The sequence below is a fragment of the Aspergillus sydowii genome (genome assembly GCF_001890705.1).
Source record: "Aspergillus sydowii CBS 593.65 unplaced genomic scaffold ASPSYscaffold_13, whole genome shotgun sequence".
Taxonomy (NCBI): domain Eukaryota; kingdom Fungi; phylum Ascomycota; class Eurotiomycetes; order Eurotiales; family Aspergillaceae; genus Aspergillus; species Aspergillus sydowii.
This window is the reverse complement of record NW_024467871.1, coordinates 10,765-36,879: the sequence shown is the minus strand read 5'-3', so window position 1 is coordinate 36,879 and position 26,115 is coordinate 10,765. Positions and strand designations below refer to the sequence as shown.

The window sequence follows — 26,115 nt, the reverse complement described above, 5'->3', positions numbered from 1 at the left end:
TCTGTGTTAGACGGTTGTCTATGGCTCGATGGAGTTGAATAGGCCCTCGTCGTGACAGGCGATGTATGGACCTCACCAGTGGAAGGTTGGACCTGCTCTAGATCCAGTCAGCCTTGGATATGCCTCTAGACTCATCGCAGGATCAAACGTGGTAAGTAGGACATGCCCATGATGCAATCCGAGGGTTCACTGCTTGCAAGCCTATTCGATGGCTTTCGTGAACTGGTGGCTTGTGACAAGGAGCATTCTTTGCGCTCACGCTTGCATTTTCGACAAGCGGTCCTGGAGGCCTCGGGGGCATCTAGAATGCACCTTGTCTTTTTCTTCCTGCAAGTGTCGCAGGCCTTGAAAGTGCGCGTATAATCCCGGGCGCGGCGAGTTGGCTGAGCAATGGGCCTACGGGTCAGGGGACCAGAGCTCATTTTCTGGCCTGATTGTCATACGAAGTCGTCTGGGGGTCCTCCGACAGGGCGAGAAGTCCGGAATAAATTTAATTCAATTTAACGCGGGGAAATAAATGTCTGATCCATTCGTTCGCGTAATCGTACGGTAAGCGAGCTCCGTGCCAGTGGGGGGCCCTTACATTACGAAAAGTACGTTATAATTTTATAGTTTGAGCTACAAGATGTAATCTCAGATGTAATGGCCCATCGTGAAGTTTCAAAATGACATCAAAACAGGTGAATAATCTGTACAGATACCGCAGATTCTGATACGCTCTGCAGTTTGCGAGGTCAGTCTCGACTCATCTACGTCAAATATCGGAAGTTCCGGTTGTAGTCCCCCTCCTCGGAGACGTCCACCTCGACCTGGACATCCACAGGCCCGTACAGCTCGTCCTTGCGCTTGTTCTCTTGAGTCAAGGCAAAATACATGATCAATGCGAGTACCACGATGGCGCTACTCATGCCGCATCCAATTGCGCAGCCAGTGGTAAAAAAGGGCCTTGTTTACAGTTAGCATCAGTCACAAAGCAGAGGCCATGCCAAACGTACGCATCTTCTGAGGGAAACACGGTGCTGCTGATCAGAGAGGAGCATTGTCCCAGAATGAGGGATATAGCTAGCCCGGCTCCTTTCTTCGAGTCTCCTCCCTGGTTGTTGAGCAGCCAGGTAATGTTAATGGCCAGTGCAGGAAAGATACCGCAGGCGGCAAACCACACCCCGAGGTATCTCAGCCCTGTCTTCTCCATGTCCTGGATGCCGGCGAGGAGGCCGTACCCAGTAGCGCCCATCGCCGCAAAGCCGGCAACAATAAACCCACGGCTCCTATATCTATCCGATACAAACGCGGCGAGGATGCACAGCAGGAACGCGCCAAAGTACGCGGGCGCTGTTAAGCCTTAGGCAGTGACAGAGTCGTAGCCTATACTATCAATAATTGTGGGCAAGAAGTTCGACAGTGCTGCAAAGGAGAAATTACAGAAAAAGTGGATGATCGCGTGGACGTAGTTCTTGTAGTCTAACATTCCGGCGATAATCTGCTTCCAGTTGACGGCCTGGTTCGACGCGGTATCGCGAACTTGTAGACATTTGACAGCGAACGTTTGTTCTTCTTCAGTGAGAAACTTGGCTGTGGAAGGAGAGTCAATCAGGAAAAAGTAGATGACCAGTGCAAACAGAACGGTCGGAGCACCCTCTGTGATGTTGCTGTTAGTATATAGACTGCGGGCTCCGCAAAGAATAGAATCATAGTACCTATGATAAATAAGAGTCTCCATGGTTCCAAAGACCCGCGGATATGAGTGATGCCGTAGGCGAGGCTCGAGGCGAAGGTGTTTGCGAGCGGCGACATGCCCAGCAGGATGGACATGCGAAAGCCGAGCTCATCTTGTTTATAAATGCACGACAGGAAATAAGGCGCCCCAGCACTGAATGTTGCCTCGAAGATGCCCAGGAACACGCGGGTGACGATCAACTCGGCCATGTTTCGAGCAGCTCCAGAACTCATCGCAGCTGCGCCCCAACTGCCGTTCTCGTCAGCAGCTTTGGGTTCAAAAGAGCTCAGACGGCTTACCCAATACAGAGTGTTGCTACGTAGATGTGTGCAGGGAAGATCTTCCAGAACATAGTTGTCCACTCAAAGAGGATGTAGGCGATATAAAACGCGTTGAGCACCCACGCCCACTGCGAGGAGCTGAGACCCAGTGCATCTTGTGCCCCGGCCGTTCGGGCATTGCCGATGTTGCCACGGTCTAGATACGACAGCACGTAGAGACAGCAAACGATGGGCAGGACGCGGCAATCGAACTGGTTGTCAATTGATGGTCAGCCGATAACTGTGCCATACAAGCCAGCGATGGAGGGTTCGTACCGCCTGGCGAATCCGCCGGTTCGCTGCCTTGGGGATAGAGACTCGACGGACTTCGTCAATGGAAGCCTTTTCGATGTCTTTGGCCTCGGGTTTATCAAGAGTCATAATGAGGGCCGTCGTCAGAGCGGATCAAGTCGTTTCGTGCAGTAGAGTCGGACGCTCTGGGGCCTGCGTGGCGAGTCATTTATACTCGTTTGATCAGGAGAAGACGGGCTAATTGCATGGTTTTAATTGTCTATTGCCTTACCCCGCAAACACCCCAGGAATTAAAACCTGTTGGAGTAGCAACATCAGGGATTGTCCGGCATCACGCGGGATCTCGCGGAATCTGTGGGGTAACGCTGGCTGCGAATGCCTATTCAAGATCTTGGAGACAACTCAGATGATATTGCAGGATTGATAACCAGATTTTCCAGGTCCAGTAACACCATTCGAGCTCCTTCTTTGTCTTTCCGGGTCGTGGGCTACACTTCTTTTCTACCCTGTACAGGTTCTAGGAGGCCTGTTCAAAGGAACCTGTGCAGATAACTTTTCTTTTCTGTACTTACTAGAGCGTTGCTCGGCAGAAGCCATGATATCAAACTCAAATCCTGTGATGAGATCGTTTCCAAAGTACGCTTACAGTGGCCGGAAAGGAAGGATCATGAGTAGGCGTACTGCCAGTTTCCAAATTACGGAGAATATACTTTGGATTCCTTATACGAGAGCTACTCTACTGCTTCGCTAGTATGGTCATGCTTCGCCGTCCACCGCCAGACCAGGAATGCGGCCATTCCGGAACAAATCCACAAAGATCTGGTGATCAAGACGAGCCTGGGCACTGTACTGGTGAGCAAACTCCACCAGCGCGTCTGTGAATCCCTCCTCATCGGCCGCAATCGCAGCATCAATAATCTGTTCCGGAGAGAAAGGCACCAGCTCGGAATGTCTGCTATCATTGTCCCCTGCCCCGTGCATCATGGCCGTCGCTCTACCCAGATCCGCCACCACGGCGGCCATTTCCTCTACCTGGTTAATGTCGGACCAATCCAGGTCGACAGCGTACGGAGATACCTCTGCGACGAGCTGGCCGACGCCGTCGATTTCGGTCCAGCCGAGCCAGGGGTCCGCGTGCGCTTGCAACGCCCGTTGCGAGATGACGGTGCGGTGGCCTTCGTGGAGGAAGTAACTGGCCGCAGCGGTGTTGGTGACGTGCCTCGAGACGGCTGCAGCCGTGGACTGTTTCATGTAGATGACCACGTCGTTCTCAATGGCCTCGCTCTTTCCCTCTAGCAGGATGTTGTAGGAAGGGAGACCAGCAGAACCGATCCCCACGCCACGGCGGCCAACGACGTCCTTGACGCGGTAGGCCCCGGTTTGGGTTTTTGGCTCGGGCAGGGTCTGAAGGTAGCCGTTGAATGCCGCGACCACCTTCTCGCGCGTTGCCTCATCGAGCTCGACTGCGCCGCCTCCAGGTGTGAACCGGCGTTCATACTCGTGGATCTCCGTCATCGTGTCTAGCAGGCCGACACGGGTTTCCATACGCGCGTCCCGGAGGGCATCCAGCAGCGGGCCCTTTGCAGTTTCAAGTGTAAAGCGAGGAACTTGGTCTTGGTCCTCGCTGGTGGCTAGGGTATGGATACGCTCCCGGTACGCTGCAGCATATGCCCGAACCAGCCGGGTGATCTGCTTGTCACTGAGCGCCTTTGCGTACCCGACCAAGGCAATAGAAGCAGCGAAGCGTTTGACGTCCCAGGTAAACGGGCCAACGTAAGCTTCGTCGAAGTCGTTGACATTGAAGATCAGTCTGCCTTGAGAATCCATGTAGGTGCCAAAGTTCTCCGCGTGTAGATCACCGTGGATCCAGATTCGGCTGGACTCCCCGTTCAGAAACGGGTCGTCCTTCTGCTGCAGCTCGAGGTCGTGGTAGAAGAGACAGGCCGTGCCGCGGTAGAAGGCGAAGGCTGAGGCAGCCATCTTCCGGAATTTCACCTGAAACGCAGCCGGGTCTGCGACGAGCAGCTCACCAAATGCAGTGGCAAAGACATTGAGGATTTCCTCGCCTCGTTGCTCGGTGGTTGAGTGTTCGAAAGTCATCCTGTAGTTGTTGTTGAACGGCTGGATCAATGCCTGTTTGGTTCTTCATCTCATGTGTCTGAGGGGTAGTATTAATACTCATGGCGAGAAATTCACAGCTCAAGCACCAGCTCCCTGTGGCAGTGCAAATATCGTCTGAGTTGTCAATTCATTTCGCTCATGGCTTGGCTGGACCCCTTAACGGTCATTATGCCTCAGCTTCGCCACAGACTGGACCACTCCAAGAGGCTCGGCGTGTTGCAAGCCAGCTCCACGTATGCGGCCAAGGCTCTATCCTCATGCTTCGCAGGGAGGCACACGCTAGAAGTGGCTGTGCCGCTCCACTTTGCAAATGAGAGTGGAGAGTTGACGGGATTATTGATGAAAGGGAGTGCCACTTTGCTCATATCACACGAAACTGGGTTCAGTCTACTTGGAATTGAAACCCCAAGCGGCCCCGGTCGATCCAGCCCCGCGGAGATCCTCCTTGCGTATTGCTTACCCTCGGGTCATCCCATGGCATGCTCAGCCAGGCCGGTATACCGAATGACAAGCTTAGAAATGCGGGCGCGGATGGGCGAAATATTTGGAGGAACAGATAGGGGCAAATGGCTTCAAATGGATCAGCCATTCTGGTTAGTTATTTATTCACCGGTGAAGCTCAGGAGACATATGAGGACAGTGGATTGTGGGGTCAAGACTGTCTCGTTGTTTTCGAATTGTCGAGTCCAGCTCTTCACATCGTACGGCTCCACAAACAGGGGACTTGAAGGCTGGGGCCAGGTCGTGACTCCAGCTGGGCGAGGTCGTCCATGGTGGGCGATTTCTACTGCTGATGGCGTTCGGAAACCATGATGCAACACTGCAATGAGCTCGAATGGAGACTTCCAGAGAGGAAGTCCTGGACGACAGGCCGGACGGACAACTAATCGGTCGGCTCCACTAACCGCTGGAGTTAACATTGAATATGGACTTTTCCTGCCGACGCCATATGCTGGATTATCCGGCCATTCCTGTCTCCTGGCCCGCGGGCTGCCGTGTGCCTGCTGTCCGGTCAGATGGGCAACGAGCCATTCATCGTATCCTCCCCGCTGGATCTAGCAACACGTTCTTCGAGCTTGGTCTGTTCTGGTGGAACAGGCTGCAGACGTAGGCCGTGAACAAGGTCCTCGCTACTCGTCCCTGTGTCGCGGTTCCAACAACAACAATGATGGCAACGAGTCCAAATCATGCGGAGCCCCGGCGCCAAATTGGGTAGACAGGCACAAATAATGGCCACTCCGCACTCTATAACAGACCAGACGGTCGCCGGAGCGACAGTTTCTGTACTCGGCCGATGAATCAAACCTCCCAGGCAGGATGGGTGGGTTAGGGTACACGTACCGGAAACATCGTGAGGCGAGTACAAGAACAAAAGGGTCAGTCGATAAATGCTCACGCCGGTCACACTGAATACAAAGATTAGAATCGGCCTTTTCTGTAAGAGGACATGACTCACAAAGCACCCAGCAGGAAGATGCCACTGACCGACAGCCGGTAGAGCAGACTGCCCTTTAGTAACTTCCAACAGACCCGAACGGGCAACAACAAAATGGCCACATCAGTGAGGATATTTGGGATTGCCACGCCGATGAAGTTCGCGCGGAGATTAATGCAGTGGCCCTCTTTATCGGCCTCCCAGGCCTTGGAGATCGGGGTGCACTGGAAGATGGCTGCCGGCATGAACGCAAGAGCCCATGCCACCACAACACCGCCGCAGACCCACGATCCCACCCGGAAGGAATGCGACACGTCCGTGAAGATGCGGCGATACATGAACAGAATGGAAAGCTTGACCAAGAGCATATTCGTCAAGTAGAAAACGTGGAACACGTACAGTAGCTAGCAGACCTCGTAGTGAGTCTGTTGTCCTCAAGTCCACGACTGCGAGGGGTCCTTTGCTTACCTTTGCTACCATCACAGCATCATGCGCAGAGGGATCAGGTGGAGTATCGCGTCCTAGGCCATGATGGATCACTAAATGACTGAGTCGGCGAGCAAAAAAGAATATATGTGCTCAAGCTTACTTGCAAATGCAATCCCGGATAGAGCACACAGCACAGCCCATACGTAGATGTCGTCAGAACAGTCTTTACCCCATTCATCACTGACTTACCAGGCTGGCAAAGAGGAGATAGTCGTCTATCCCTAGACTGACCCGGCGCAAGCGGCGAGCAAGGAACCGCAGGATGGTGAAGACCCAGGCGAGCACCAGTACGGTGATGACGCCGGCCTCGAGTTCGCCAGGCCGGACCCCGACTGCCATCGGCGGAGAGAAGTGTCTCTGGCAATCATGGCTGAGATTCCGTTGATATTAAGTTGGTGGGCTTTTCCATAAACTGATATTCCAGTCTATGACGCAAGCTTCAAAACTCTATCTAGTGTTGCCACGCCGCAACTTGCAGCTGGTTTTTTTCCGGGCGAGGACCCGTCTCTAGGCGGTCCCATGGTTCTCGTTCACTATCGTAAAGAAAGAAGAGAGGCTTCCTGGTTCTGTTGGTCGGCCAGTTGTCCCGCATCCGTAGCGGAGAACGTTGGAATGTTCAACCGCCAACATCGCCACTGGTTACGGCAAGCACGCGTCCGTCCTGGAGCCTGGGACAGTCGAGCAAGCCAGTTTTCTCAACTCCCTCAGTTTCGTCTTCAGCACGGTCTCCTTTTCCGTGCACAAGCTTGCTGTTAGCGGCAAGTATTGAGATTCAGTCACATAAAATGCCTAGACATGCAAATGTATCGTTTTTATTAGAAGGTAGCACACCACTCAAGGACTCATGGCTTAGTTCAGTTCACAGTTCTTGTCCATGTTTCCGAGGGTCAGTACTACAACAGCGAACATCCCCTGAAGTAAAAGGAGCGCCCGAGTTTAGGTGAATATCTGTTTACTCTAAAAGCACATTCGCTGCTGGCTGTGTATCTACTCTGTAGCGGGAAGAGTGGATATAGTTGATGCCCTGGGATATACTTTTTGTTAGCACTGCATCAGGTAGACAGGTAGCAGCAGCTGGGAGCTGTCCAGCCACCAGACCTCCAGGATCCAGAATCCAGAGTCTCAGATGCGTTCCAGACCAGGCTACTCCTCAACCGTTGACAGGCGACGATTAGGTGTAAGACAAGCCTTTGAATTGCTGGAAGAGGCCCCGCAATCCAGAAAAGTGGTCGGTTGATTGATCAAGGCTGATCAATATATCAACCCTATATATGCATCATGTCCGACCGCAGTTCTAGTGTTTGAGAATGTCGCACAAGAAAGCTTTGAAGCTTTGAATTTTATAAACGTAACCCTCACCAAGCGGTGCATCCGGCGATCACTAATGGTGTTGTAGGCACCCGCGAAGCGACAGTTTCTTGACAATGCTTATTCCATCTTGATCCTTGGTTTTCTCTTGCTCATAATGGCAGACTAGTACAACAGAGCCTGGAATTTGCCGGTGAACAAGGGATTCAATTTTCTAGGTAGCACTGCCTGCTGGTCGGAGCAGTGCATTACGTCAATGATTTGGTCTTAAATTTTGTGTAGTCCACAGTACCTAAATGATCTGCTCATTTTCTATAAACTTGCATATTTCCTATTTCCTTGCAACCGGTTTTTAGTGCCAGTCTTCAGAAGCGGAAGGCTGCGGCTGGAGTTGGAGCTGACGCCTCTACCGAGATCCCATCCTCAAGCACTTCTCATGACTCTGCAGACATGAGGCTTTCTATGACCTCGGGAGCGTTATTTGCAGCTGCAACAGCCCTGGACATGTCCACACAGGGTATCGAGAACCTCGCCAGGCGCCGTCTCCCTGAATATGCAAGCAAATTCCGCTTCTCACTCGTCAATACCACCCAGGATTGGGGCGTTAACGACAGTTATAATGTTTCGTCCACCCATGATGGCAGGCTTCTGGTGCAAGGCAACACACTAAGCGCTCTGTCGAAAGGGTCAGTACGCCCGGAACGGAGGGCACGTTTACGGAGACGCAGATAACTGACCTACCAATCTGTCCAGACTGTATCGCTACCTGTCAGATGTCGCCAAAGTGGACTTTTATTGGTTTATTGGCAATCGCCTAAATGTTACCTCGTCTTTTCCATGTCTTGTTTCGCCCTTGGTAGGCTCAAGCATTGTTCCGTGGAGATATCACTTCAACACTGGTAGGGCTGAGTGCAATTCAATATATTCGGTGCCCCCGCTGATCTAGGATGAAAAGTAACATTCTCATACACAACTGCCTTTTGGTTATGGGAGGATTGGGAAGAGCAGCTGGATTGGATGTCTCTCCACGGAATCAATTTGGCGCTGGCCTGGGTCGGCGTGGAGAAGATCATGGTGGATGTCTTCCGCGAAATCGGGCTTACCGAAGATGAGATCTCATCCTTTCTTAGTGGGCCAGCGTTCCAAAGCTGGAATCGCCTTGGGAACATCCAAGGCTCCTGGGGAGGTAGATTGCCGAGCAGTTGGATCGACGGGCAGTTCGAGTTGCAGAGAAAGATCGTGGCGCGCATGGTCGAACTGGGCATGACACCTATCCTCCCAGCATTTACTGGCTTCGTGCCCCGGGCGATTACAAGGGTACTTCCAAACGCCACCGTGGTGAATGGTTCCCAATGGAGCGGGTTTGAAAGCCAATATACAAACGTCACTTTCCTTGAACCATCAGACAACAATTTTGCGGTGCTTCAGGAACGGTTCATCGCTAAGCAGAAGGACGCATATGGTAACATCACAACTTTCTACACCCTCGACCAGTACAATGAAAATGACCCCTTGTCTGGGGATCTCGACTATCTGCAAAATGCCAGTCAGGGCATCTGGCATAGTCTGAAGGCGGCTGATCCGCCAGCAGTTTGGGTGATGCAAGCATGGCTGTTCTCTTACAACTCCGAGTTCTGGACCAACGATCGCATAGAGGCCTATCTTTCAGGTGTTGAGGATGACACTGGCATGCTTGTCCTCGACCTCTTTTCGGAAAGCTCCCCTCAGTGGCAGGGCACCAACTCGTACTACGGGAAGCCGTGGGTATGGTGCCAGCTCCATAACTTCGGCGGCAATATGGGCATGTACGGGCAGATCGCGAACATCACTGAGGATCCCGTTCTTGCGCTGGAGAACTCGTCTTCCCTAGTCGGTTTTGGTTTGACAATGGAAGGCCAGGAAGGCAATGAGATCGTATATGATCTGCTTCTTGACCAAGCGTGGTCTTCCACTCCGATCGACACCCAACTGTATTTCTTCAACTGGGTGACTCGTCGCTATGCTGGTGCGCATGATATCCCAAAACAACTTTACCAAGCATGGGAAATTCTACGCTACGACGTTTATAACAACACTGACCTGAGCACTGAAGCCGTGCCAAAATCCATCCTCGAGTTGGCCCCAAGTACGTCTGGGCTTGTAAACCGAACAGGATACCATGCAACAAATATCACCTACGATCCATCCGCCGTCATCAATGCCTGGGAGCTAATGTACCATGCAGCCAGGACTGAAGCATCTCTTTGGTCTAACCCGTCATTCCAGTACGACATGGTTGACGTGACTCGGCAGCTTCTTTCCAATGCGTTCGTGCCTTTGTACAACAATTTGGTGACAGCTTATAACAGACCATACGCCAATACTACGAATATCGAGACTTCGGGCAAGAGGTTGATCAACCTTTTAGAAATCCTCGACTCAGTCCTGTCCACTAACAAGCACTTTATGCTTTGTCCGTGGATCGAGTCTGCCGTTTCGTGGCTTCCAGGAAATAACGATACAGTCAAACAATTCTTCGAGTACAATGCTCGCAACCAAATAACCCTGTGGGGACCACGAGGTGAGATTAGTGACTATGCGTCGAAAACATGGGGAGGTCTCGTGTCATTATATTATATACCTCGTTGGAGCAGATTTGTCGAGTACTTGAAGACCACGCCAGTGTCAAGCTATATTGAGACTGCCCTAAACCAGGACCTGCTAGCATTTGAACTAGAGTGGCAAGATTACAGGCTCAATGACTCGATTTGTCAGACGAAGGACTTACGGAGGATATTAGAAACGATCCCTTGCTTTATTTCCTCTCAGGCCTAGACAGAGAATTTTGCGCTTGAGGTGGTTATAGTCGCGCTACTTACTTTAGGCTTCGCACCCGCGAGTCTTCGCAAAAAAGGATACGGTAGTCTACTTATAGTCACACACCTGGCGTTTCAGCTGGTTCAATGTTCTCAAGGACACATAATGCAGATTCCCGACAGTCTCCAAGGAATGTCGGCTGGAGTATTGGGTGGTCATAACCGATGTCTAAAAGCCCAACATGGTAAAATGACAGCTAAGGGAAATTGGGGATGCAAATGAAGCGGCCACCAATGAACCGCAGGATGGTGAAGACCCAGTCGAGCACCAGTACGGTGATGATGCCGGCCTCGACTCCAAGGAATGTCAGCTAGAGTATTACCGGTAAATGGAGCGGTCCCATCGATATGCTACAGATTCCACTACCGAAGAGACCGAACTTTGGAATGTTGGAATACCGTGGTGGGGAATAATCGGCTATAATCACGGGCATGAGTACCAAGCAAGTCGAAAGGCTGAACGACCTCCAGGTCGTCATGCGTAGAGCACTCAAGTGGCGGCTGTCCCCCAACAGTCCCCTGTGGCTGAGGGATAATTTCAACATTGCCCTGCAGTTGAGCAAGGGATCTCTTCCATCTCTTCTTGTTCTTGCTCAGCTCGTTTTGACAAATCCTCATACCTTAAGACTCAAGATCAATTTACAATAAGGTGTGTCATGTTTGACGTATCTTGAGCCCTCTTTACATTGCTAACTGCCCGTAACAACCCAGCTTCTCCAGTGCGGATGGACCATACTTTATGTCCCGTTGTTCACGCAAGATGCACAGCCTCTACCTTCTCCCCTTCCATCTCCTCCTGGTCAAGGCGTTGGTCCACATCCTTGGTGAACTGCTGCTGTCCGATTTCAGCTAAACTGACTCCCTCGGCCCTCAGTCGCTCCAATCGTAGCGCTGCCTCTGCTTCTTCATCGCGCTCCTCTTGGGACATTTCTGGACCCCAGAAAAGGAAAAATAAGACAAATGCCCAGACAGCGCCCAAAAAGATAGCAATAACCTTTCCGTAATCAAACCGTTTCTCTCCATCTGGTCCCGGAGGTAACGGGTATCGCTCCCCAATGATGGACTGAATAGTAGCAGAGGCAGAGGATCCAAGGTTGCCGAGTTGGTAAGTCAAGCCCACCATGAGCGTGCGAAGCGCCAGCGGTGATAGCTCAAGCAAGTGAACGGGGATCGGGCCCCAGACACCGCCGACAAAAAATTGTTGGAAAAAGACGCCAGCAACAAGTGACATCGTACGTGGCAATATATAGGCGGGGACCAAAGCTCCGCCCAGAACACACGATACCATCATGGTCAAACGACGTCCGAAGAAAGTACTGATGTAGCCTATGGTGCATCCACCGAGCAAAGCGCCTACCTGGCCCACAACTGTAATGACCGTCGTGTTCGTGGCGCCCATCCCAACCTGATCTTTGAGGAAAGTCGGGTAGAAATCCTGGCTACCGTGCGAACAGGAGTTGAAGCCCGTCATCAGCACAACCAAGTACACGAAGAGTACCCAGTTATCCCGAAGGGCACGCCCAGCGTCGCGGACAAATACTCGAAGGCCCCCCGTACGAGAATGACTCTCGCCTCCTCCTGATTGGGCGCGAGCCTCACGCTCTGCCTTCATGACTTGGAAATGGTTTGTTTCTGGCAGCCACCACCGGAACGCGATGATCAGCACTGGAGGGCCCGCCCCAAACCAGAAGAGGCTTCTCCAACCATGGGAAGTGGTTGGGACGAGAGCGCGGTAGAATGCTGCCGCAAGCAGATACCCTGTGGCATATCCCATCTCGAACAGCCCGGAGAGCACGCCACGAGCTTCATATGGGAGATCTTCTAGCGCAGTAGCGGCTGCTGGACCAAATAGCCCTATCATACATGGATTAGCTTTGCCACAATCACTCGGCAAGGATAATTGATCCTACCTCCCATTGCAATTCCATATAAAGACCGAACGCCCAGAAATTGGGGCAATGTGTTACAGAACCCGGAGCAAAGCTCAAGAACGATGAACAGGAACAGGTTGATGATCATAGGCCACTTCCGTCCGTACCGGTCAGCCAAAATTCCGAATATGATGGCACCAACGGATCGGAGCATTAGAGTGACTGTCATGCCCTGACAAATGGATATCAGCCCGAGTAAAGCAAGCTGCCTTCTCAAGGACTTACCCAGGACACGTCCGAGTATGATACATCAAAGGCCTCTGAAATCTCGGTAATTGTCATCGACACCGTAAAAAAATCGAAAGCATCCCATGTCCATCCAAGAAAGCCGGCAGCGAACATCAGCCATTGGTGCGCTGTCAGTTCTCGAAGGATGGCGTATGGATTTCGCAGTTCATTCTACCCACCAAAATTTTTAGCTAAGAATTTATAGAAATTCGCAATCCGGAGATCACACCATAGGAGGCTTGAGACTCGACACACGCGTAGCCAAGTACCGACCGATTTGACTGGGGGAGTAAAACCACCCGGCGGCCATATAGTTCCTCATGGCTGTGGCTGTGTGATTAGTTTTTGCTCTTATTTTTGCTTGAACACAAGTACCAGAGGTGACTGCCGGCTTTATATAACTCTCAAGTACCGGGCCCTTGTATCTGTCCCTTTCTCCCGAGGTAAATAATAACCCGGTGCACTATGCACGCATTGGCCCTAATATGCTGCCGAGTGTGCATGACGGGCTGGATGCAACCCTGTTGCGCTCTGTCTCGCGAATTGAATACAACGAAGCTTTTCTTCCCCGCTCACGAGTGACGTGCTTTCTGGGGAAGGAGTCTTAGCCTGAAGCTTAAGATTCGGTCCATGCGCTGTGGCTGTGAAAACCAGGAATGGCTCAACAGTTGTGCCGATTTATTGATATAATCAGAGAGACACTAAAGTGATTTGCCTGCAGGGGTATTAAACACATTAATGAGTAAATTCATTAACAGGAGATATAGGAAAGCAATATCGTAAACATTGTCACCAAGATGGGTGCAAGCTCGGGCCTTCATCAAAGCCTCTGCCCCAGAATTTCCCCGCACTGCTTGTCAGCCAAGAACCTTCAAAGCGGCGTATAGTCCGCTTCCGAGGTCAAGTGGCTGGCGGAGTGGGGTTGCTGTGTATAAGGGCAGTAGAGACCGGGCAGTAGAGACCGTGGGCATATTGGCTGGCTCGAGTTGTACATTAACAAGCATTGAAACGTCTCAGGCTGATATTTATGGTGGGGCCTAAGCCAATTGGTACGTGATATTATTTTTACTTTTCAAGCTTCTCTCTCCTTCCTGAACAGTGAATCTGTATGCATCTAACTGTCCCACTCGTGCATTAAATCTTGTCTTTCCAGAGTGCTTATCCACAAGTATCATTTGCGAGCGATGTCATGAGGTAGTAATTTCTGCCACTGGCCAGCTTACGGATCTGGGGAAGCCCAGATATTGGCCCAGTCTATGGAGGATTAGTAGTTCTCAACAAACTTGGGCCACACTGATGTACTGTGCGCGGTCCTTGATGGTCGCGATCAAGGTCTCCGAGAACTCGGGGTACGTGGGCAAAGGCAGACCAGGGTTGTTGAACCGTACAGGACCTTATAATATAGGGAGTATAAGTTGTAAAATTCAACAGAGCAGTATGGACGCTGAAGGGCAAGGAGAGTACACAATCTGAACCGAATCCTAAACAAATGAAAGTGTATAGTAATCAACGCCTCTCAATAATCGTCTCCTGCACGACCTTAATTCCCTTCATTTCCCCTTCCACCTCATTGTCTTCCGACCTCCCATTCGTACCCATTGGCCTTGCTCTCCCCGATTCCCTCCTCTGCAAACCCTCAACACGAACATGCCTCGGCAGGGTATGCATACCCAACATGCACGCCTCATCCTCCATACTCGTCTCATCTCTCCACTGGCTTTCCGACAGGGACAGCGGGTGTCTAAACCTCCTCTTCTTTGAGCTTTGCGAGATGCCGGGACCATTGAGTTTAACTTCGTCCCCGTCTGATAGCGGGTAGCTCTGGCTGCGGGCTGTGCGAGAGCGCGTCCGTGAGCGCTGCGTGGTCATATACAGACCGGCGCTTTTGGCGACCCGCCGCATGTACGGGTAGACCATGGGTGCGTTACCGATTATTACAGCGACAAAGGTCTCGCGGCAGGCCCAGCTGCCGGCTTGGGATGCGCCGTTCGCGCCGGCCTATTTGCCACTGGTTAGTTTCAGTTTTTATAAAAGAATGGAAGGAAGAGGGAGACATGCAGTTACAATTAGCACGCAGCGCAGGATTCCCGCAGCCATGACAAATATCCCGCCGGAGAAGAGGACGAGGAGTTCGAGTTTCTCGCGGAGGGGGAGGCGGGCTTTGAATAGAACCTGGTACTACTGTCAGCTGTTTCGTGGCTTTGTATAGACAGATGGCAAGGGATGGATGTACCGGAGTTGGAATGGTTATGAGATACAAATCCGTCGCAACATTCAGGGTAACTGTAACATAGACATCAATCTTCGATACCGCAGGCTGGCAATAGTTTCCCGGGTTAGGGTAGATCTGCCAGTTCTTTTTCATGGGATGGCACCCGAAAAGGATGGAGCAGATGACCGTGATGTAGGTGACACCGATAAGGATATATGCAATTTTGACACGTATGTTCATGTTGACTAGGCCGGCCCTGTTGTCGCCATCAGTACAGTGCCCTTGAATAGGTGGTGAAAGCACGAACGTGAGCCGTGAATAAAAAACAGCCATGCAAGTCTTCAACAACCACAGCAGCGTCGTGTAAAGCGACCATCCGAGGACCTGCGTCTTCGACCCGCCGACCCGCAGAGCATACTCTTGCGATGCTGGGTCAAGGGCCGCACGCTGCTCGTCGGTCATGGAGTTGTTGGCGAGGCCCTGCCACCAAGCACCGACGCAGAATGCGGCGCCTGTTTCGAGGCCATACACCACCTATGGAAGTTAGTATTTGCTGGACAGCAAGACCTGACAGAAAGTGAAAGGGAGTACCCCTGCTAATGGCATAAGATAATCATCGAGTTGGAAGTTGCCGGGCCCGGCTGTGGTCCATCGTGCGGCGACACGGATTGCGATGGCCACGAGGGCGATGGCCAGCAGGGTAAAGGCTTCGACTTCAAACTGGGCCATTTTGACAGTAGCGAAGTAGTTTGCTGTACGGCAAAGGAGGCAAACGGGCACAAGGGAATGAACCTACAAGATATTTTGGAATAAATCTCCTAACCCACCCCTTGGCAATTGCCGAAATTACGCATCGCATGGCAGTTCTGCAGAGACCCGTGCACGCCCTTTTCGGGATATCGTATGGACCATAGCTTTGCAGTCCCTGGGCCCGTCCCGACCCTTGACCGCTGGACCAGGATAAGCGTTAGGTTGCCTGCAATCCAACGGGTCTGCGTCGCCAGCGATCGGCGGTGGGACTCTTTGCCGACGAAAGTCTGCTGCAACGCTTTGCCGCCACCGTGCAGACCAGTAGACTTGCTCTGTAGAAGCACGCCGGGGCTGCAGCTTCTCACTGGCTGGGTTATTCTCCGTAGCGGTCGAGGCCTGGGTTGGAGCCGAACCGCCGTGCCGGTCCTGGGGCCAGTGGATCCCGCGTAAAATGAGCCTGGACGGGTTGGACTGCGTTAATCTCCTGCAGAGAGCAGGCATTTCCCCCCTAGAATGCCGGCAATTGCTCGCGGGCCCGCCGAGAAATCGCCTGCAGAAATCCAGAGAGAGAACTGAGACGTTTATATTCGTCATCTATTCCCCGTCCGGTCCGGGGTTACCTCTACATAATCCAAATCCCACCTCCCACTCTGTAGGAAATATGGTATGTCTGCTTCCGTTATTTCCCCTCAATTAGGTCGTCTAATAACCCAGGCTGGAGCGGCCTCGCCCCGACTATAGGACAGGCTCAAATCTAACATGCGCGGTACTTATGAGTACTCTGACTCCTCCATGGGTGATTCCTACGCAAGCATATCCCGGGATATGTCGTGCAGCGGTATCTCGAGCGATACGCAGAGTACTTGAGCATCATGGAGTACATTCAGCTAAACTCCAGAAACCTCACAGTCACAATGCTGCATCTCGCAAAGCTCAAGCCCTGGATCTTGCCCTTCTAGGTCATCTCGGGCCTCTCTATCCTTGACTATCCAAGAGACTTCTTCGGCCTACGACCCTGTACAACGCTTGCCCCCCCTTTGGGCTACTGCCCTGCCCATTTCCGAGAATCAACCGCCGTCACCCTCCGGAAACTCAGGAAAGGGGACTATACCATCCCCAAATCCTACCGCGCGATCGCCCTACTCAATACCATGCGCAAGGTCCTCCATGGGGTCCTTGCCTCCCGCCTTGCCTACCTCGCCGAATCGCACAACCTCCTCCCCGACTACCATTTCGAAGGGCGTAGGGGGCAGGGCACGGAGACGGTCCTCCATTCCGCGCTGGAAATCATATCTACCGCGTGGAAGGAGGGCCTACAGGTCAGTATCCTGTTCCGAGGCATCTCCGGGATCGACACCTGGGAGGGTATAGGCTGCCTTGCGCACCCGTCCACTCGGGCATCTGCGACAATGCCCAAACGGTCCGCTTGCTAACGGAGAACGAGCCAAACCTCACTACGAAGCTTCGACATGTTGATATACACCACTACTCGCGTAATCTGACCGGATAATTGCCTAAATTACGCGTATTTAGATTCTTCTTTAGAGACCTCAATACCATTACTTTTACCTGATTTAGACATCGTCAAAGTTGAGGCGGTGATTTGGTCATCGACCCGGAATCCAACACCACATACGCGCTGCTGCCTCAGGCATCGTCTCAACGGTTTCTTAGTCAGCACGATGCTGGGGTGCGGGACTAAAGACCCTTGGATGCTTCGAATTTATCAGGAGTTGGCTTTCGGGAGCTCAGCTTGGCGTAAAAATATTCAAACTAGTGAGCTTGATGCATTATTCGGCCGTTCTAGGCCGCTGTCAAAAAACACAAGTTTACCGGGTCCGGTGGGCCCAGGGTCACCTTGGATTGCCCGAGAGGCAGAGGCAAATTTATATTTGGTAGCATTGCATATTGTTGGGACTTCGGCGGCTCAACAGTTCTCCATCGTTTGGATTGTTATTGTAGTATAATAGTAACCACTCTGTAGCTAGTAAGAAGGATCAACAGAATGCAACTCTGAACGTCTTCTTATACCATACCTTCTTCCACAACTTCAATACTATCTATATCAGAGCAAATTCGGCGGTATATTCAGACGCCCAGTAAAGGGACCACCAAGATTCGATAGACAATCAGACCTCCATTCACAAACATTAGATCTTTCGACAGGATCAGCTCTAAGTTTATCCAACTCAAGGTTGCATTCACTGGGAAAGCCATACCCTTATTGTAGTAAAGATTATGTGCCGCATTTTTCACACCGTCACAGACTGGTCTACATCTTTGTCAGGAATGATGATGCACTCGACTAGGCTGTAATCTGCCGATAACCTGAAGTATTTACAAGTTACTTAAAGGACCTTGGCTTTCTAAACCCTGCTGCGGCAAGCTATTCAATGATCGTAAATTATCTTGCCAATAGCTGGGAGGAAATAGACGCACGTAAGCAAATATTGGGACCAAGTTCCCAAATTTGTACTGTGTCTGCTCCACTATGCCTTGATCAATTACGCCTACACTTCAGACTTAGTCTGTTTTAAGTCTCACCAGTGAGCGAATTTGATCTTAATGGCATTCGAGAGGACTAATACTAGCATAAATGAGATGGTAAAGCTGAATTTGATAAATACGATTCTTGATCGTGGTCGTGAAGAAGAAATTACTTGTCGTGTTGTAACCATTGAGCAGAGACGTTACGTTGACAACCAAAGACCGTCACTAGACAGTGATATGTGACCAGATATTCAAGTAGCTCCTCTGTGCAGTTCCCGGCAAGCGCACTCACCGTTTATGCTGTCATAGAAAGTCATCCCACGGTTCACTGCAACGCCAGCCCTGCCGCTGACGACCATGTTCAGGTATCTCATGTCCTTCTTGTAAGAGACGCCGGTCTATTGTCATTACATGGAAACCTGCAAAGCTTGTCGGCGACGCTATGGCCACTCCGGGCACCACAGAGAGTCTAGAAGCAGCGCACCAGCGCTGGCTGGCTGGCTTTCGTCCACGGTGTTCGAGGCCAGGGTAGTATTTTAACATGCAGTGGTTGACCCATGCTCGCTGGTGCTTTCCTTTGCGCCCTCCCTTATTTAGTCTATTGGACTTCGCAGCCTGATTGACTGACTCCGTTCACCAATCTCATAGGGATTGAACCACAGCAGAGATGTTTACGGAGAGACAGCGCTCAGCGGTGCTCATCCCATTGTTACTGGTCCGTACTGTGCTAAGTTGGCCCTACACCGAGTCGCTGGTCGATTACAATTTGAATGAAAACAGATCGGCGGAAGCGCCGATTGACTACTGGGGGGAATGGCCCGACCATAAATACCACCCTTCGCCTGACAACTGGCGCTTTCCGTTCTACACTATCTTTCTGGACCGGATCGCCAACGGCGATCCGACTAATGATGACATTGAAGGTACCGCGTTCGAGCATGTCGTGAACTCGAATCAGATGCGCCATGGAGGTGATCTGATTGGGTTAATTGATACGTTGGACTATATCAAGGGCATGGGTTTCAAGGCATGTGGGACCGGCCGCCGTGATTGTCTGTTGCTTATAAAGATTAGGGTATCTACTTTGCTGGAACGGCCTTGATGAACCTGCCTTGGTCCTATGATGGCTATTCCCCCCTTGATACAACGCTGTTGGACATGCACCATGGCACGCTGGAAGACTGGAGGCGAACCATCACCGAGATTCACAACCGTGATATGTATGTCATCCTGGATAATACAATAGCAACGTGAGTCTGTGCCTCTGGGACGTCCGGCTTCCGTATGTTTACAGTATTATGCAGCTTGAGTAACTTGATCGGTTTCAAGGGCCACCTCAATGATTCAGCACACTTTCAGACCGACGAATATGAGGTTCAGTGGATCACAGAACATCGGTATGCTGACTTTAAATTCAGCAATGAGTTCAACAGTACTTGCGACTACCCCAAATTTTGGAACGAGACTGGCTTTCCGTTGACATCTGGTGGTGTTGAGAATTTGACGGGCTGCTACAATAGTGATTTCGATCAGCATGGGGAACTGGAGGCGTTTGGCAATTTCCCCGACTGGCAACGCCAGCTAACTAAGTTTGCCTCTGTGCAAGACCGGTTGCGCGAATGGCATAAGCCAGTGCGCGATGTCATCGCTAGGCACTATTGCATACAAATCGCTAGTCTGGATATTGATGGTTTCCGGTATGATAAAGCGGTGCAGGCCACCCTTGAGCCTCTGGCTGATATATCCGCTGCATTCCGCGAATGTGCAAAGAAATATGGCAAGGATAATTTCTTCCTCCCTGGCGAAATAACGTCTGGCAATACCTTTGGCAGCCTCTACCTTAACCGTGGCCGTCAGCCAAATCAGCGTCCTGACACCGCTGCCGCTGCTATTCAGCTAAAGCATAATTCAGACCCTCAGTACTTCCTTCGAGAAGACGGTCACCAGGCAGTAGATGCAGTTGCGTTCCACTATACCATCTATCGTTCGATGACCCGGTTTCTGGGAATGGACGGCAACCTTGTTGCCGGCTTCGACTTGCCCACGGATTTCATCGATGCGTGGAATCAAATGCTTGTGACGAATGATCTCTTGAATCCGTCCACTGGTGAACTGGACCCAAGACATATGTACGGCGTGTCCAACCAAGATAATTTTCGCTGGCCAGCTATCAAAAATGGCACTGAGAAATACCTGCTTGGTCTTTTCGTCGTCACGCTGGTGCTTCCTGGCATCCCTCTCACTATGTGGGGTGAGGAGCAGGAGATGTATGTTTTCGATGCTACTGCAACCAATTACTTGTTTGGTCGCCAGCCGTTGACATACCAGACCGCGTGGTGGACGCATGGCTGCTGGAACTTGACTACAACGAAATTCTTCGACTTCCCCAATGAACGGGGGCTTTACGGCTGTCACGACATAAATGTCACTTATGACCAGCGCAACCCGGCCCACCCTATTCGCAATATCATGAAGCGCATGTTCGAAATCCGGGAGCAATATCCGGTGGCTAATGACGGCATGTACCTTCAGACCTTGTCTCAGATCACCAAAGACGTCTATCTCCCCGGTTCATCGGACACGCCGACAGTGACCGGACTGTGGTCAGTATTGCGAAGCTACCCTCCAGGAGCCCAAAAGGAGACAGACTCCAAACGTAGCAGCCGCCTCTGGCTTGTGTATCATAATGACAACAAGACCGTGACCTACAGTGGTGACTGCAAAGACCCAAAACGTGCGATATTGGCACCCTACCAGCCCCAGACCAAATTGAAGAATCTCTTTTACCCTTACGACGAACTCTCATTGCAAGATGGTCCTGGGGAGATCGACGGCCAGGGCAACAGCGAAAACTACGGATGTGTTCATAACATGACCCTTCCTCCATGGGGATACAGTGCCTACGTGGAGGCGGACAGCTTCAACGAACCCGGTCCAACCATCACCGACTTTCGTCCCGGCCACGACGCACGCCTGTTGGCCTCGGAGGACACGGGCGAAACCGTTGAAATTCAGCTTGGGTATTCAAAAGAGATGGACTGTAACAGCATTCAGCAATCCATCTCGCTAGGCTCTACTACGCAGGCGGGCACCACACCAAGCCTTGATACAGCCAGCGTTAGCTGCAACAAGGTCACCCCACAGGCGGGCAGTCATAACCGCGTCGGGGGCGTTCCCACTGTCTGGATATGGTCCGCCAAGCTGAGAAACGTCCATCATGGTGTCCACCAGCTGGCCGTTAAGAACGCTTCGACGACATCCGGAGTCCGAACCAATGCCGTCGACAAGTTTCTGTTCCGGCTGGGGACCATAACAAACCCACTGATCACCCCACTCGCCAACTATTCCTCTAGCCTTGTAAACAAATCGGTCAACGGCAGTATCTACATCCAGCATGAGGCGGCCGGGGCTGACCAGTTCCGCTACTCGACCAGCTTTGGCCGCACATGGTCGAACTGGACAGCTTATACCGCTGGCAACACAACGATTGACGTTGCTCCTTGGACCGGCACAGACACTCAGAAGTGGAAGGGAACCCACGTCCGCGTACAGTATTTTTCGCGGCTCACCGGCAGCAGCGACTATATCCAAGAGGGTGACTATGACTGGGAAGACGGTGTTCCGCGGAGGTTCCCTCACCTGTGGTGGAATGGCCCATACAACCAGTACGGGTATGATGCAGGATTGGATAACAGGATGAGGTACAACACCAAGGAGCGCCGCTGGAAGTACGATTTCTTGGACGAGTGGCCATCCGCCGCCCAGATCAGTGTCTGGGGAGTCGGTCCGGGTGGCGTACTGGACCCTACAGAGGTCTACGGCGATGTAGACAACTCGTCTGTCATTAAGAAGCTCCCTCCTTCCTATCTCTTGTCGAACATGATCAACATCACCACGCCACCTCAACCCCCCTACCTTGGCTGGACCATCTCCCTGAATGACGCTAACCTTCGATATCAAATGACTCCCGCCGGGTCAGGATGGGCCCAACTTGTCCTCTTCATATTCTTGTGGGTTCTACCCATTCTGATGGGGCTTATCGGGGCATTTATTTTTAAGAGAACGTTCTATCGCATTAGGTTGAACACAAATGGTATTAAGACCAAAGACGGTAAACTGCTGCCGCTCTGGAGCAAGGCCAAAGGGCTTCTCGCAGGGTATGATGGCTCAGAAATGGCGATATCCAACCGGCACGTGCTGCCGGACAATGCTACCGCGGACGTTCTCGAGCAACGACGTACAGTGCTTATTGCCACTATGGAATACAACATTGAGGATTGGAAAATCAAGGTCAAGATCGGCGGCCTGGGAGTCATGGCACAGCTCATGTCCCAGCACCTTGGGCACCAGAACCTTATCTGGGTAGTCCCTTGTGTTGGAGACATTGAGTATCCTAAAGATACAACAGCAGAGCCTATAGTGGTTACCATCCTTGGGAAGCCCTACCTAGTAAGCCTACAGTACCACGTCGTGAACAATATCACCTATGCCCTGCTCGACGCCCCAGTCTTCCGGCAGCAGACGAAGGCAGAGCCTTACCCGGCTCGGATGGATGACCTTGACAGCGCGATCTACTATTCGGCTTGGAACCAGTGTATCGCAGAGATGATCAAGCGATTTCCTTCGATTGACCTCTATCACATCAACGATTTCCATGGGTGCCTGGCTCCACTTTACCTGTTGCCGACGCGAACCATCCCAGTCTGCTTATCGCTGCACAATGCGGAATTCCAGGGGCGTTGGCCGTTACGGACACAGCAGGAGAAGAAGGAAGTCTGCTCAGTCTTCAACCTACCTGTGAAAACTGCGACCAATTACTGCCAGTTTGGAAACGTGTTTAATCTCCTGTACACGGGTGCAAGCTATCTTCGGTTTCATCAACGCGGTTTCGGCGCCGTGGGCGTCTCTGAAAAGTATGGAAAGCGCTCGTGGGCTCGGTATCCGATCTTCTGGAGCCTTAGCAAAGTCGGCAGTCTTCCAAATCCAGACCCCTCCGACACTGGTGCTGTCGGCGATAACACAGACATGAATATCTCCCTTCCACGTCGCGAGGAACGGAACAACGACAAGCTGCAGGCGCAGCGATGGGCCGAGCTAACGGAAGACCTCGACTCTGATCTCCTGGTATTCGTAGGCCGGTGGTCGAAGCAAAAAGGGATCGATTTAATTGCGGATGTTATGCCGGAGATACTATCTGCCAGACCTCAGGCGCAGTTCATCTGCGTTGGGCCCATCATCGACCTGTACGGCAAGCTGGCTGCGAGCAAGTTACAGCGGATCATGGCCATGTTTCCCGGTCGTGTCTTCTCCCAACCAGAGTTCACCGTGTTGCCTCCATATATATTTTCTGGCGCTGACTTCACTCTAATCCCGTCCCGGGACGAACCATTTGGGCTGGTTGCGGTTGAGTTTGGTCGTAAGGGTGCGCTGGGCATTGGCTCTCGCATTGGAGGCCTTGGCCAAATGCCTGGTTGGTGGTATACTGTGGAATCCGACGCGACTCGCCATCTATTGTACCAGCTAGAGACCGCAATAAAGTCCGCGTTGGACTCGGCTCAAGAGGCCCGGGAAGAGATGCGAATGATTTCTGCGAGGCAGCGGTTCCCTGTCCTGGAATGGATCCGGAAACTGGAAGTCCTGCAAAGGTCAGCCATCGATATCCAACACGCAAACAACAGAGGAACACTTACCGGGCCCATATCAGAGCCACCGCGGCCAAGGATGATCCCAGATGCCCAGTCTCGGCCTCAAGAGCCGCAGGCGGAGAGTGACAGTAAGCTCAGTCCGGGTCATAAATTCTCCCTTGACCCACGGGCCGGAGCAGATCAGGTCAGAAAATGTCTGAGAAAGAGCTTCTTGCGCGGCAAGCAGACCACTGAGACCCAGCTGGATAGGGAGGCCTGCGACGCCGACGCAAATCGAGGTGACCAAGATGACCATCATTCGCGTCCGGTAGTCTATTCCTCTCCAAATGAGGCTACGAGCAACACCCTCAGATACCAGGCCAGTGACCAGCCTGTTGTATACGAAGACAGCAATGGGGACATCTGTACAACGCCCTACTTCTCCATGCCCAACTCGCCGTATTGCGTCTCAGGCGCCTCCTCTCCAGCGCCGAGGTTGTCTTCTGACAGGCCCCAGTACCCAGTGCAAATGGAACTCGAGTCTGGCCAGAGCACACCGTTCCCTACTTCCGGAAATATTTCCGTTTTGTCTCTCGCCTCTGTCGTGGGCGATCGCAACCAGCAGCAGCTCTTCGAGCTGCAGAAGGTCGATCCGACCTTTACAGACAGCATGGGCCATTTCACGCGGCGCTTCGAGCAGCTGATCAGCAACCTGGACAAGAAGAACTCGATAGCTGACTGCTGCATTGAGACATTCCTGATGAAGAGCGAGCGCAAGTTCTATAACATATACAACGACGTGCAGCTAAACAAAGATCATGTAAAGGAATCCATCACTCCGATAAGCCCGGATTCTCTTGACCCTCGGACACCGCAGAGCAGCAGCCCCTCTGACTCCACGGACAATTTGAACCAGGGTGATTTTGACGAAATTGACCGCTGGCTTTCCCGGCTGGGGTACAGGCGCCCCATCGCCGTTCAACGGTTCATGAGACGGCGGATCGGAGACTGGCCCGTCTACGCTCTATTCCTAGGCCTTGGACAGATTATCGCGACCAATTCTGCGCAAATCACCCTGCTTGTCGGCCAGATAGGCGAGACAGCGACCAGGTTATACGTGATCGCAACTATTTACTGTGTCTCATCGATTGCGTGGTGGTTTATGTACACCCGTCTGCCGGCGGTGGTCCTCCTTAGCTCCGCGTGGTTTATATACTGCATGGCCTTTACTGTCCTTGGCGTATCTCCGTTTGGAACGTCGGCTGTTGGACGAGAATGGGCGCAAAACGTTGCCGCAGGTATCTATGCAGTAGCGTCATCTAGTGGGTCATTATTCTTCGCTCTGAACTTTGGCGACCAAGGCCCTGTCCCTGTCAAGGATTGGATGTTTCGCGCCAGCCTTATACAGGGCCTCTCACAGCTGTATACTGTTGCCCTGTGGTACTGGAGCTCCAGGGTCACCGCTGTTGAAGTCGGAGGCGTGTCCTCCCTCGCATTGAGCACATGGAGGCTCACGGCCGTGGCGATGCCGATAGCTGTTGTCTGCTTCTTTACCGGAGTGCTCCTTGCTCTTGGCCTGCCAAAGTACTACCGTCAGGCGCCCAGTCAAATCCTTGTCTTCTACACATCGCTCTTCCGCCGCCGGACGGTTCTCTGGTTCTTCTTCATGGTCGTCGTGCAGAACTGGTTCCTCGTTGCCGCCTTTGGGCGCAACTGGTCATTCCTCTGGTCTTCCAGGCACGCCAAAACGTGGCAAGTCACCATCCTCGTGATCAGCTTCTTCATTATCCTGTGGGTGTTTATCCTCAATGTCTTCCGCCGCCTGTCCAAGGAACATAGCTGGATCCTGCCTGTCTTTGGACTGAGCCTAGGCTCGCCCCGCTGGGCGCAGATATGGTGGGGAACGTCCAATATAGGTTTATACCTTCCGTGGGCTGGAAGCTTCACGTCTGGTGCTATCGTATCTAGATGCCTGTGGCTCTGGCTCGGTGTCCTCGATGAGGTCCAGAAGGTCGGCCTTGGTATGGTCCTTTTACAGACCTTGACAAGAGTCCATGTCTGCTTCGTCCTTCTCGCCGCGCAGGCGTTGGGGTCAATCGCTACTATTTGCGCGCGCGGCTTCGCACCGAATAGAATGGGCCCGGGTGCTATCTCGCCGAACGTGGTCATGTCGATGGGCACAATCGGCAATGCGTGGTTCTGGATTGCGCTGTTCTTCCAGTTACTGGCCAGGTACAAACCTTCCTCTTTTGCCAATTTCGACGCACTATAGACTTACTGAATACAGCTTTGGTTTCCTCCTGTTCTACCGCAGAGAACAGCTCAACCGGCCGTGAGTCTGTTTAGTCCTGTGAACTAATAGATTGCTTCTTGCCCTCTTTCC

The 26,115-nt window shown here is 52.1% G+C and overlaps 10 protein-coding genes across 10 annotated transcripts; 3 read left to right on the top strand and 7 right to left on the bottom strand.

The window, feature by feature from the left end:
* Positions 1–125: 125 nt before the first annotated feature.
* Positions 126–428, bottom strand: ASPSYDRAFT_49557 (uncharacterized protein). Its single transcript, XM_040847857.1, has one exon. The coding sequence runs from the start codon at positions 420–422 to the stop codon at positions 132–134; it is 291 nt and encodes a 96-aa protein (XP_040698221.1). The 5' UTR covers positions 423–428; the 3' UTR covers positions 126–131.
* Positions 429–749: 321 nt separating this feature from the next.
* Positions 750–2,418, bottom strand: ASPSYDRAFT_61039 (uncharacterized protein; the record flags this gene model as incomplete). Its single annotated transcript, XM_040849933.1, has 6 exons — positions 750–945; positions 996–1,341; positions 1,372–1,638; positions 1,698–1,966; positions 2,017–2,249; positions 2,314–2,418. 6 exons carry the CDS (start codon positions 2,416–2,418, stop codon positions 750–752), a joined length of 1,416 nt encoding a protein of 471 aa, XP_040698220.1.
* A 359-nt stretch (positions 2,419–2,777) lies between these two features.
* Positions 2,778–4,452, bottom strand: ASPSYDRAFT_49555 (DUF2252 domain-containing protein). Its single transcript, XM_040847856.1, has one exon. The coding sequence runs from the start codon at positions 4,387–4,389 to the stop codon at positions 3,046–3,048; it is 1,344 nt and encodes a 447-aa protein (XP_040698219.1). The 5' UTR covers positions 4,390–4,452; the 3' UTR covers positions 2,778–3,045.
* A 997-nt stretch (positions 4,453–5,449) lies between these two features.
* On the bottom strand, positions 5,450–6,503 carry ASPSYDRAFT_49554 (uncharacterized protein). The gene has a single exon (XM_040847855.1). The coding sequence runs from the start codon at positions 6,211–6,213 to the stop codon at positions 5,863–5,865; it is 351 nt and encodes a 116-aa protein (XP_040698218.1). The 5' UTR covers positions 6,214–6,503; the 3' UTR covers positions 5,450–5,862.
* Positions 6,504–6,813: 310 nt separating this feature from the next.
* On the top strand, positions 6,814–7,129 carry ASPSYDRAFT_464738 (uncharacterized protein). Its single transcript, XM_040847236.1, has one exon. The coding sequence runs from the start codon at positions 6,854–6,856 to the stop codon at positions 7,088–7,090; it is 237 nt and encodes a 78-aa protein (XP_040698217.1). The 5' UTR covers positions 6,814–6,853; the 3' UTR covers positions 7,091–7,129.
* A 975-nt stretch (positions 7,130–8,104) lies between these two features.
* ASPSYDRAFT_160093 (alpha-N-acetylglucosaminidase) lies at positions 8,105–10,456 on the top strand (the record flags this gene model as incomplete). The annotated part of the gene is made up of 3 exons (XM_040842881.1): positions 8,105–8,328; positions 8,396–8,541; positions 8,598–10,456. 3 exons carry the CDS (start codon positions 8,105–8,107, stop codon positions 10,454–10,456), a joined length of 2,229 nt encoding a protein of 742 aa, XP_040698216.1.
* A 308-nt stretch (positions 10,457–10,764) lies between these two features.
* On the bottom strand, positions 10,765–11,145 carry ASPSYDRAFT_464717 (uncharacterized protein). Its single transcript, XM_040847235.1, has one exon. It carries the CDS (start codon positions 11,040–11,042, stop codon positions 10,809–10,811), a length of 234 nt encoding a protein of 77 aa, XP_040698215.1. The 5' UTR covers positions 11,043–11,145; the 3' UTR covers positions 10,765–10,808.
* Positions 11,023–13,003, bottom strand: ASPSYDRAFT_81460 (uncharacterized protein). The gene is made up of 4 exons (XM_040851090.1): positions 12,886–13,003; positions 12,654–12,827; positions 12,408–12,600; positions 11,023–12,351 (listed from the first exon to the last, which is right to left on the bottom strand). The coding sequence occupies exons 1-4, from the start codon at positions 12,976–12,978 to the stop codon at positions 11,249–11,251; spliced, it is 1,563 nt and encodes a 520-aa protein (XP_040698214.1). The 5' UTR covers positions 12,979–13,003; the 3' UTR covers positions 11,023–11,248.
* A 1,033-nt stretch (positions 13,004–14,036) lies between these two features.
* On the bottom strand, positions 14,037–15,762 carry ASPSYDRAFT_49552 (uncharacterized protein). The gene is made up of 5 exons (XM_040847854.1): positions 15,460–15,762; positions 15,176–15,402; positions 14,890–15,124; positions 14,715–14,828; positions 14,037–14,654 (listed from the first exon to the last, which is right to left on the bottom strand). Exons 1-5 carry the CDS (start codon positions 15,595–15,597, stop codon positions 14,163–14,165), a joined length of 1,206 nt encoding a protein of 401 aa, XP_040698213.1. The 5' UTR covers positions 15,598–15,762; the 3' UTR covers positions 14,037–14,162.
* Positions 15,763–18,775: 3,013 nt separating this feature from the next.
* Positions 18,776–26,068, top strand: ags3 (alpha-1,3-glucan synthase Ags3; the record flags this gene model as incomplete). The annotated part of the gene is made up of 4 exons (XM_040840085.1): positions 18,776–19,135; positions 19,183–19,358; positions 19,413–25,964; positions 26,020–26,068. 4 exons carry the CDS (start codon positions 18,776–18,778, stop codon positions 26,066–26,068), a joined length of 7,137 nt encoding a protein of 2,378 aa, XP_040698212.1.
* Positions 26,069–26,115: the final 47 nt, after the last annotated feature.